Source organism: Rhinichthys klamathensis, unplaced genomic scaffold (assembly GCF_029890125.1).
Source record: "Rhinichthys klamathensis goyatoka isolate OS25496 unplaced genomic scaffold, OSU_Roscu_1.1 h1tg000133l_1, whole genome shotgun sequence".
Classification (NCBI taxonomy): domain Eukaryota; kingdom Metazoa; phylum Chordata; class Actinopteri; order Cypriniformes; family Leuciscidae; genus Rhinichthys; species Rhinichthys klamathensis.
This window is the reverse complement of record NW_026606668.1, coordinates 220,407-231,794: the sequence shown is the minus strand read 5'-3', so window position 1 is coordinate 231,794 and position 11,388 is coordinate 220,407. Positions and strand designations below refer to the sequence as shown.

At 36.9% G+C, this 11,388-nt stretch overlaps 1 protein-coding gene across 1 annotated transcript; it reads left to right on the top strand.

The window, feature by feature from the left end:
• The first annotated feature begins 1,989 nt into the window (after positions 1-1,989).
• Positions 1,990-10,769, top strand: frg1 (FSHD region gene 1). The gene is made up of 9 exons (XM_056256756.1): positions 1,990-2,134; positions 2,291-2,355; positions 2,516-2,638; positions 8,928-8,985; positions 9,173-9,287; positions 9,390-9,494; positions 9,688-9,779; positions 10,337-10,447; positions 10,650-10,769. Exons 1-9 carry the CDS (start codon positions 2,073-2,075, stop codon positions 10,684-10,686), a joined length of 768 nt encoding a protein of 255 aa, XP_056112731.1. The 5' UTR covers positions 1,990-2,072; the 3' UTR covers positions 10,687-10,769.
• Positions 10,770-11,388: the final 619 nt, after the last annotated feature.

Below are 11,388 nucleotides of genomic sequence, written 5' to 3'. Positions count from 1 at the left end.
GGTAAATGTATTGTGTGGCAGGGAACAATTTTAAAATGGCAACAGCTCTGGGAGCAAGAAAACAAAGGGAGGCACCTATTCTCATTAGGGTAACTAGGGTAAATTAGGGGTTATTATTTCTAGAATGAGGATTGGTCACACGTTTCTGAATAGCACTTTATTTATTTTAGGAAAACACCAGAGTGGCTTGTGTTCATATTTGGAACCTGAGACAGTGCAACATGTTTTGGCTTGGAAGAAGTATCTCTGAAAAGTATTAGAAGTTAGGGGTAAGCGAGAGGGGGAAATGCTGTTTTTTTTTCACATTTCTAATAGACACTGGACTGTACTGTTTTAGCAGGATATAGTGCACTAAGGCATAGACATAATAAATACATAGATGCCCTATTGGCCGCTTTGGAACGTTGCTGCGATACGTCAACGGGTCCGCCATTTTGCGGAGGGCAAGACTGCACTGTAATCAAATGTAAGTAAACGGGGGAGCTGCGTTTTTTCTGGATAAAAACAAACTGTTTTTACATTTATCAACCGATTTCAGTGGTTTGTATGTGGTGTACAAAAAGCTCCATCTCTAGTTATTTAAAATCTCGATAGTTAAACTTGTAAAATATATTTTTTTTTAATAAAGAATGGTCAAAGCTCAGGCTTGTCATGTATCTGGCTTTTTATTCTTGGATAAGAATGGTGAAGACCCCCATACTGAGATATAATTTAAGATTTCTTATTGTGGAAAAAGCATTTTCTGTGATTGACCAGATTTTAGCAATAACAAAGATAACTGATGGATCCTTAATAATAATACGTTATGGTACAACTATAGTGCAATGCAAATAGTAAATATAACATAAAGTGAGAAGTAATAGTAAATAGTTTAGTCAATAAAATAAACAAATAGTATACAGCAAATAAAATAGTAATGATTAGTATAATTATATAATATCATAAGTACAATAATACAATCATAAAAATATTGATAATAGCATAGTTATTAATAATACTATAATAATAGCAATAGAATAAGAAATATCAATTACAGAATATACACAATAAAAAATAAGTTAAATAGTGACTTTAATATTTAACTCTTTTTGTTAAATTTCAGTTTTATTGATCAGTAATACCCATTATAACAGAAGTAGCTACAGTCAAACATACAGCAGGATACAACGTTAAAATAGCCTAAATATAAAGTTATGAAACTTCACTTTGCCCTCAGCCAAAACGATTTACCAGGGAACCATTTATAGATTAATGAGACCAAAGATCGCCCGTTATATACACAAGACGAATTATATCTCATGTTTAACCACTAGACTACAGACATCCGAGTCAGCGGCAGAACTTCAAAAGCGCTGGCCGAGGGACGGCTGTTCCAGGCGGGGTAGACGAGCGCTGAGCGCATCTTACAACTCCGAAAACGTCAGATCAAATTTTTAAATAGGCTCTATCTTTATAAACAAACCACATATTTGAGCTTTAAACAACTACATTGTCGACTGAAAAACTATTTAAACTACATTTCGTGACACAATAACAGTAGTATTTTTAAATGTAACCTCTGAACGTTACTATTACTAATTAAATCATGACCAAATACAACCAAAAACAAACGTTCAGTCTTGCTTGTGAAAGGTAATTCCCCGAAAGCTGTTTTCAATTGTGTGGCGTTGTGTACAGCCCCAAACAGCGCACAAAGGATGCATTTTTCTCAATTCCCGGTATGAGAGGTATGGGAAAGTTGCCATCCCCAACATGGCGGCGCCGTTGACGTACGTTCCAGCGGCCAATAGGGCGTCTATGTATTTATTATGTCTATGCACTAAGGTGCTAGTTCCAAAGATGGCAGCAATGCAACTTATTGGATGTCGGCTGCCGTAAAACCCCAAAGAAGAAGAAGAGTATGCAGTGCGTTCTCCGACCGTTTGGTGTCGCACTTTCCTCCAGCCGCGTCTTTAGTGCGGTCCTCTCGGCCACCGTATGCACGCAGATCTGTTGGAAAACTCTTTGCTGGAATGAATAACAACGTATGACATCCCACATAAAGAGAAAAACTGCTTAAATCTTGTGTGATCATGACAGAGTACTCACACGTAAAGTCTACCAAACTGGTGCTAAAAGGGTTAAACGATAAGAAGTAAGGCTTTCTTTCCGTTTTGCGTTCATGAAAATGTATCTATTCTATATACATTTATTGCTCTAATTAATGTAAATAGCTTTGCTGTAAAAGAGTTATGTTATATCACCATTATTTCCGCTAATGTAAATGACCTGGGACTTCCATATTGTGCAGAAAGAAGAAAAAGAAGGACAAGAAGAGAAAAAGAGAAGATGAAGACGACAAGCTGGATGTTGTTGGTGTGTGTTGTCACTTTGCCCATTGAGTTGTAAATTATCGTGTATAACTTAGATGGATAGATAGAATTGACTAGTGCAGTTTCTGCCTTTGTAAATGCTGTATGATCTGCCTCATAGCTTTATCTTTGTATGATGCGTGTTTCTGAATGTGTCTCATCAGGAGGATGGTGGTCAGTGAAGAGTTTTGGTGAGATCACAGGCTCAGTGGCCATAGAGATGCACAGCAACTCCTACATTCATGCACTGGACACTGGACTCTTCACTGTAGGAGCGCCACATAAAGGTGCTGATTCTATCTGCTTTATTCTACTCCTGAAACGTTGCAGTTGCAAGGCAGCTCAGTTTTGCTATTTAAAACGTTCAGATCCTATTTTGTTTATTATTTTAATATTATTAATAATAATAAACTTTATTTTATTTAGTGCCTTTAAAGCAGCTTCTTTAGGTACTTTACACAATACAAATACAAAGAGAGAGAAAAAACATGGGTAGAAATACAAAGCGTACAAAAAACAAAAGGACACACTGGAAAATCATTGAAACCATTTTGATTTTGGACACAAAATCATTAAACATAATTTAAGAAATTATTGTACACATGTATACATCATATTTCTTACTCTTAATAGTACTCACTCAAGACAATTTTTTTTCACTCCAGCGTTTTAACATACTTTTTCTTAAAGTCGACATGAAAAATGTTATGATAGTGTTTTCTTCCCTATTGTGATGAGTATCCAAGTGAAACAGCTTCTTGAATAGGGTTGGGTATCGGTTGGGTTTTATCCGATTCCAGTACCTACTCGGTATTTTTTAAACGGTTCCGGTGCTTAAACGGTTCTTAAATCGGTACTTAAGAAAATGAAACCGCACACACTTTATCAAAAAATAATACCCTTTAATTTACAGGGCCAAACTGGACACAATATTAACTTAAATCTTTAAACAATATAAATACAAGTAACATATGGTAATAATAAAACCAATGTAAAATAAAAATTCATATTTACATAATATCAAATGAAACAATATTGTATCAAACAATGTAACAATACTGGAGATTGCAGAGCTGCCAAATCTCTCGCATTGACCGTGAGACTCACGCAAATGACCCTTTTCACACAGAAAAATCGCGGGCAAAGAGGACACTGACACCGACAGACAGACAAGACAGAGAAGGTTACTTTTGATATGGAACAAATCCACAGCTGTCAGATTCTGTCAATATTTTTACGAGATTCACACAATAAATAACGTTTTGGCTCTTTGAAATGTGACAGATCGCTGTAGCGCGTCAGTTCAAACGGCACGTGATACAGCAGCCTACAAATACAAATCCACTGCTTCTTAGCTACGCAGCGTTGAGTGAACCTATGAAAGAGAACATCTCTGGTTACTGGTGTAACATATCTCTCAATAGGGAACGGGACGCTGCCAAGCTCCTCGCGCTGCCGACCAGCTTCCTTTTTCGGCAGAGAAATCTGAGGAGCAGATGGCGGCGCGCGCGCGCGCCAACATAATATGACGACGTAAGTGCATCGATGCGGCGCCCGCGCCATCAGCCAATGAATTGGCTTGATTCTACATGGGATTTAAGGTGTGTTCGACATCGGCTGCGGCTGGATGTAAGCGATCGGCGAGAGTAGCCGCGTGCAGGCGGGGAGGAGCTGCAAACGGAGACGTGAAGTCGGACACTTTCTGGTTCCCGTAGTAGCTAACCGCTCACGTGGTGTTTGTATACTTTACCACAGCTGAAGTGAAATAAATTCAATATTTGCCAAATGCACAGATGTTTCAGACACATTTTCATTCAATACTTTATGTACTGCTTTATACTGCATCTGTTTGAACAAGAATAAAGTTCAAAATAGCCACTATCAATGAAGTGCAGTCGACGTTTTATAATCACTTTTATTTTGATAAAGATAACACAATAGATAGCCTAACATCACGACTACATGAAAAGAGTGTTTACTGTTATAAAAAACTGATTTGTGAGCTTTAGTGGAACTAAAGGTGTGAGAATAAACACGAAACGCACGTGATCGTTGTCATGCGGTGAATCCGGCCAATCGTGGAACAGCTGTGTCGTCATCAGAGCTCGTGCAGCCCCGAGCAGCCGCTCTTCAGAAGCTGCGCTGGCTGAGTTCTCCGGCTGCTCTCGAATCGCTCTCGCGGTATTTTGATGGCATACGTCACAGTCACGTGGCGTCGGCGCTGTATCAAGTCGGACAACATTTCTAACCGGCATGCACTGCTTCAAGTCAGCCGCCGATCGGTCTGCGCAGAGCTGCATGAAGTCGAACAAGCCTTTAGACTATCGGCACACCCAGAGGGCGTTCTGACACGTAATTTTACACGTGAAATGCAGCCAAACCTTGCGAGAAAGGGCGCGCATGCGAGACAGAAGAAACTGTGCTCCAAACTGTGTAGCACACGCAAGGGCACGGCGGAGAGGGAGAGAGCGAGAGACCTTGCGTGTGTGTGTGCGTGTGTGCCTAATGAAGTTAGGCACCGAAATCAGGCACCGAAATTTTCGTTCTTATTCGGTCTGGTTACTACCGTTTACGTCGGAACCGGTTCCCTATTGGCACCGAGTTTCGGTACCCAACCCTATTCTTGAACAAGAAAAAAGTAGGACCGTAGGACGGGATTTGATTTTGTTCATCGGGAACTGATTGGACTTATGTTGTTGTTTGACAATATTCCATAAAAAAAATAAAAATTTGTCCATTTTGATGCCTTGGTGACTGTAAAAAGTTATAGGCTAGTTGAGCAAATTAGTAGCGGGTTTGGGTTACAAAGAATGTCCACTGTCAAAAAATCTGTAGGCCTATCTGGTGAACTTCAATGACATCAGAAACACATTTGTTACATGTGTATTTGTATTCTTTCCTCTACAAAGTAACAGTCCATCACATCAATTTAACTAATTGCTGTTTACTGGCAAGACTTAAAGTAGACGCAGAACTAAAATGGAGCAATTCAGACAGAGGAATAATCTTTTGTGCAAACAACTTTGACTACCGGTAATATAAGGAACCTATTTAAATCATAAAAAAAACAAATTATGACCCCTTAAACTTAAAGAAAGGGTAGGCAGTTTTTTTCATAAACACTTTTTGTTATACTCGTTGAAACTCTCCTCATCCTAATAGCAATCAATAATCAAAGTGGTCTAAATATTTAAAAAATGTATATATATATCTTCTGTGGAAGTCTCGGGGCCAAAAAATGTTCGTCCAATCATTGCATTCGGTCCGAATGCATTGATAGGATGTCCTACCTGCTTGTCAACCTATGTATTTTCATACCTCCACGCAGACATCACACGTCTTCAGCGTGTTCTGTAAGGCTATGCAGAGTTGTAGACAGACAGTCACTGAGCACCGCAAAAAAAAAAAAAAACATCTGCCTTTTACAGTTCCTCTTGAACCAAAACAGCAAGCTTATTCTGCGTTTGTGCCTTGTCGTAATAACCGTAATTAAGAGATGGCAACCTGTGATGTTCTACTCAGAGCTGTTCATGTCCTCAGACTCAGAAATTATGCATTTTTATGGCAACACTATCAACGACAAAATGAATCTACAGCAGTCAGGTCAGGTGGTACAAGTCAGATCTCTTTAAGGTGTTTACATTCATTATTATTGTAAGGTTATGTGCTTTGAGACATGAGGTGATTTAATCAACACAGTCTCGTGACGCTTTGCAGACTCTGCTCTGGTTGTGTGCGTTCATGTGTTTTGAAGGAGGTGTGGGTTTGGAGACGCTCTGAAGGTAAGGTGGGATCTTTTGCTTTCAAAGCTAGCTTGCTATCACTAGCCTCTCCAAACTCCCTTCCCTACATTTAAATATGATGCACAAGTGCATTAACCCTCTGGGGACGGATTGGGCGGTACCGCCCAAAATGGCATACTTTTACAAATGTGTAATTATCTTAAAAACTATTAAGGATAGAGAGTTGTGGTCTTTTTTTGCCGTCAGATTCCGCTGAAAACAATGGTATATGGTATACACACTTCCTTGTTGCGTAATACCACTGCGTATAAGGCCAATGAAAGCGATGTTGTTAGGAATATTCCACTCGCAAAGACCAATGGAAAAACTGCCGCTGGGAGGAATATTTTTCTTACCCAATCAGAGGAAGGTTACCATGACGTATTCTAATCTGAGGACTCTGTAGCCTTGCAAGGGATGGTACTATACTAAGTTATATGACGCATCGAGTGGAGAAGGAGTATTACAGAGCGCACAGAGATTTATGAGAGAGAGACAGAGCGATTATAATATATATATATATATATATATATATATATATATATATATATATATATATTAGCATATTAGCAATTATAGCAGTATTGTTTTAGCAATTTTAGATTTACCTCAGAACAAGCTCTGGAACAATTACTGGAAAGTGACGAGAAATCCGAAGCTGACAGCTGTTTCACAATAACGAAATTGTTCATTGTTCTTAACTCTTTTGATTGAACAATTACAAATGTCTGTCAAGCAAAGGGTTTGAAAAATATATTTTTTGTTCAAAAACTGTTCACTATTGTTGTGTGAGGTGTGATTTTCAGTAATTTTCAGTTTTTGATGTTCAGTTTTTGAAATTCTCTAGTTTATTGTAAAAATTTTTTTACCCATACTTCCTTTATAAACACATAACATGCATTCTTATGTTAGCTTAGGGTCTTCTGAATCCATAGATACCAAACACATGGATTCCATCCCCATTACATATGGTTTATAAGCCCAAATGTAGTCCCCTTAGTCCCCAGAGGGTTGATGTAGTGGTGAGATTTGAAAGGAGAAAATGTTATTTTACATAAACTAGAACCTGAAATATTGAATTCTTAAGGTCTATGTTTTTAAAAATATACTTTACAAGATATATTTGCTGTACTTTTAGGCAACAAGCAATTCTTTCTGTGCAATTATACTGCACTGTATTTTTTTCTGCCATGCGGCTTTTATATTGCCTTTTAAATTGGAAAGGTCCCTCTAATAGTGCGGAACAAATAAGTCTCAAAAGTAGAGATGGCTAGGTGCTGCTGTTTCTCTGTTGCTCTCAGTATGGAGGGATTTAAAAACCTGAATAATGTTAGGGATCGTCAGTTGCTATTACCGCAGCCATTCATGCAGAGCACCGAGCAATTTCATAGTTCAGTCACCAGAAGGAGTTGTTTACGATTGTTTTCTTTCCAGCTTCATTTTCTGCTTTTCACTGACCGTTGGCTGTAAGGATCAGTCTCTACATCACTCTGGAAGCACCATGATTGAATATGTGCATGCTCCCCAAAATCAATATAATTTAGTGGTTGAAACCTGAAATTAGGAAAAGAATGACTGTAACTGTTGTTGATACCCACTTCATGACCAATGCATCTGTATGATTACCACACCTCTCCAGGCCAGAAATGTGGTAGACACACACACACACACACACACACACACACACACACACACACACACACACACACACACACACACACACACACACACACACACACACACACACACACACACACACACACACACACACACACACACACACACACACACTATATCCTGTAACTTTTTGAGCATATCACTGGAGTGCTCTTGCAGTATTCAATATCTTAGATAATTCATGAGTTCACAGCAGGTGGAATAGAATATTAGCTTTCGGGTTTGCTCTTTTGTTCAGGCATTCATTGGTTGAAAAAAAAGTACTGTAAATACTGCAAGACCCCATAGGTATAATAAATTATTGTCAAGTAGTTTATAGTTACAAGGCCTTTCTTTGTTCTCTGTATTTTATATTTAATAGCAAATCTTTTGAGCTTTGTTATTTTAAATAGTTAGCCATTAAAACTTTGATGCCATAAAAATATTCAGTTATAATTCAGACTAGATTTGAGGTAAAGTAAGATGATTAAAAAAAAGGAAATGAATACTTTTATTCAGCAAGGATGCATTTAAATTTTAAAGACATGTAAAGACATGTATAATGTTACAAAAGGAATGCTGTAGTTTCAACTTTCTATTCATAAACAATCCTGAAAATATAATTCAGTTTCCACAAAAATATTAAGCAGAACAACTGTTTTCAACATTGATAATACGAATAAGTGTTTCTTGTGCAGCAAATCAGCACATTTATATGTACATTTATTACACTATACTTTATATAACACAAAGAAAACTAGTTAACGCTGCTGTGTGAGTGTTTCTAATAGAACGGCTGAGGGAGAGATGGCAAATTTGACATCTTTCTCTGATCTGACCAACTAATCAATCTCAATATTTTTTTCCTCTTTTGTGAAGTCATAGAATCGCTATCATGGATTCTTTTTGCTATTGGTGACCCCAAATGTCTGAATTAGATGGAATCAAATGCGCATAGGAATGCACTTATTATTATTATTTTAGTTTTCGCTTACTAGTATAGAAGTTTATTTATAATAATAGTAATATTTCACTATATTACTTTTTACTGTATTTTTGATCAAATCAATGACTCTTGAATGGTACTTTTGAATGGTATTGTACACAAGTTTAAAAAAAAAATGTCTTATGTTCACAGAGGAGGAAGGTCCAGATCCTCCTGAACAGTTCACTGCCATCAGACTCTCAGACTCCAGGTAAAGATCATATCCATAACTAGGTGTTCTGAGTAGGGATGGGTGCATGAAGTTAAAAATTAATTACTAACTGCAATTACTAACAGCACCTTAAAATGTATAATCATAAGTGCCATGTATTATTCTATAGGTAATTTTTGAATCGATCATGTGACTAACTTTTCTCATCTGTTTTGCTGGTTTCAAGGATAGCGCTGAAGTCAGGCTATGGGAAGTATTTAGGTATAAGCTCAGATGGTGTTGTGATTGGTCGATCAGATGCCATCGGCTCCAGAGAACAGTGGGAACCAGTGTTTCAGGATGTGAGTAATTCTGGCAGTCAAATCAATTCACCAGTCACAATGAAAATAATGTTGGTGGTACGAATTCAGCTTTTACCGTTTCTTGTTTCTTCTTCTCCGCAGCGTAAAATGGCCTTGCTTGCTGCAAACAGTTGTTTCATCTCATACAGTGAGAGCGGAGACATAGTGGCCAAAAACAAGACAGCTGGAGATAAGGAGATGATCAAGGTGAATCTCTCCTGAACTCAGTCAACACAAGATGAATTGCTTAATGGTTTTTCTGTTGTTGTTGTCTGAAGGACAGAATGATTCACAGACAATGTATTTTATCTGAACACAAGAATATTGCTTTTAAATTACACTTGACTTTTTCCTGGAATAAATATTAACATTATTTTTCATGCTTATCTGTCCTCCACAGATCCGTTCATCCATAGAAAGAGAGGTGAAGAGTAAAGACGATATTGCTGATGAAGACAGGGGTAATGTCAAGAACTGTGAGATCAACTACGTGTGAGTGCTTGCTTTTATTACTAGGCCTGTCACGGTTATTGATTGATTGTCTAATCGTGGTTATTCTATCTAATCACAATTATTTGAGGCAACCGTAATAATTGGGCAGTTTAAATTTCAACCACTTTTTGCCAAAGAATATAAAAAACACTGTTGTAAACTAAAGTACATAAAGATAGTCAAAGTCTTTCTTCATGCAAAATGAAGGTTTGTGGGTTTAATCAGACTGCGCTGTATGTATTATATTGTAATATATTAATCGTATACATATTCATTTTCACAGCATCAAAGTAAATCACATTGGGCCTTTTTTAATATCATTTTATTATCATATATTATACAATTCCAAGAAGAAAAAAAAAGTAACTTACACTGTAAGTGACATGGAAAAAAAACAGCATTAAATCATTAATTGCAATTATTTGTATGAAAATCAGACATCAGCTCAAAGTTCATGATCGTGACTGGCCTATTTTTTACCTTCAGTAAGATTCAGAAGCTGTGCTGTTTATTGAGCATTCAGTCAAATAAATGTTTATGTGAATGTTTGCCTACAGGAAGAAGTTCCAGAGTTTTCAGGATCGGAAGCTGAGGGTGAATGAGGAAGACAGCGGTACTCTGAAAGTAGCCAGAACAGATGGAAAATTCCACGAGGCACTGCTGGACAGGTAAGACCTCTGAGGACAAACCTCATACTGAGTAATAAATGAATGTAGCCTGCTAATTTAGCTCATCCTTAGATGGAAGAAAAGTTGTCATGTTGATATACCCTATTGGATGATTTATTATAGAAGATGGTGTATGAAACATTGTGAATATGCTAACATTACTACATTATTAAAATGTTTTTTTTTTCTTCTTCTTTTTTAGGAGAGCAAAGATGAAGGCTGACCGATACTGCAAGTGAAACCAGGAGAAACTTATTTTTTTTATGTTTTAATTTGACGTTGTCATGAAATCTCTGCCATTTTTTAAAAATAAACTATTCACAAGAAAATCCCCCCTTCCGCTTTTTTTAATTGACTACAATTAATAATATTAGAGATGTTGTAATTTGTGTAATATTGAACTGTAAATGTGATTCATTTTCCAAATTAAATGGATTGTAAACTAAAAAATCTGTTGTTTAATCACATAATTATTTTAATAAAATTTTCACAGTACATAGAATGAAAAAAAATCTTGGTAAACATCATAGAAAACTATTCTTAGAATGTTTCTGACTGAAGTCATCAGTGTTGATGATGTCTGATTTTGTAGGGTTTTGATACATAGGGTATATGAGAATAGTATTGTTGAGCCACATTTGAAGATGCATTTCATTCTGTGCAGTAACTGCTGTCCGTTCTCTGAATATTGATTTTGGAATGATTTTTGCAGTCTTTAAGATTTACACACAAAATGGTATTTAGTTTTTTGTACTTCCACTGCAAGGTCGTTGCAGTTACATTTTAAATATAAGACACATAAGATACAGTAAACAATTAAATTTATCCACACACAAATGTTGTGTTTTCATGTTTTATGGGGACTTTCCATGTACATGATTTTTTACAAACTTTATATTCTATCCCCAAACACTAAACCTACCTATTACAGAATACTTTGT

Coding starts and splice junctions, on each gene's coding strand:
- frg1 (XM_056256756.1), top strand. CDS start 2,073: ATGACAGAGTACTCACACGTAAAGTCTACCAAACTGGTGCTAAAAGGG. Junction 9,288..9,389: donor GGGAACCAGTGTTTCAGGAT/GTGAGTAATTCT, acceptor TCTTCTCCGCAG/CGTAAAATGGCCTTGCTTGC. Junction 9,780..10,336: donor AACTGTGAGATCAACTACGT/GTGAGTGCTTGC, acceptor GTTTGCCTACAG/GAAGAAGTTCCAGAGTTTTC.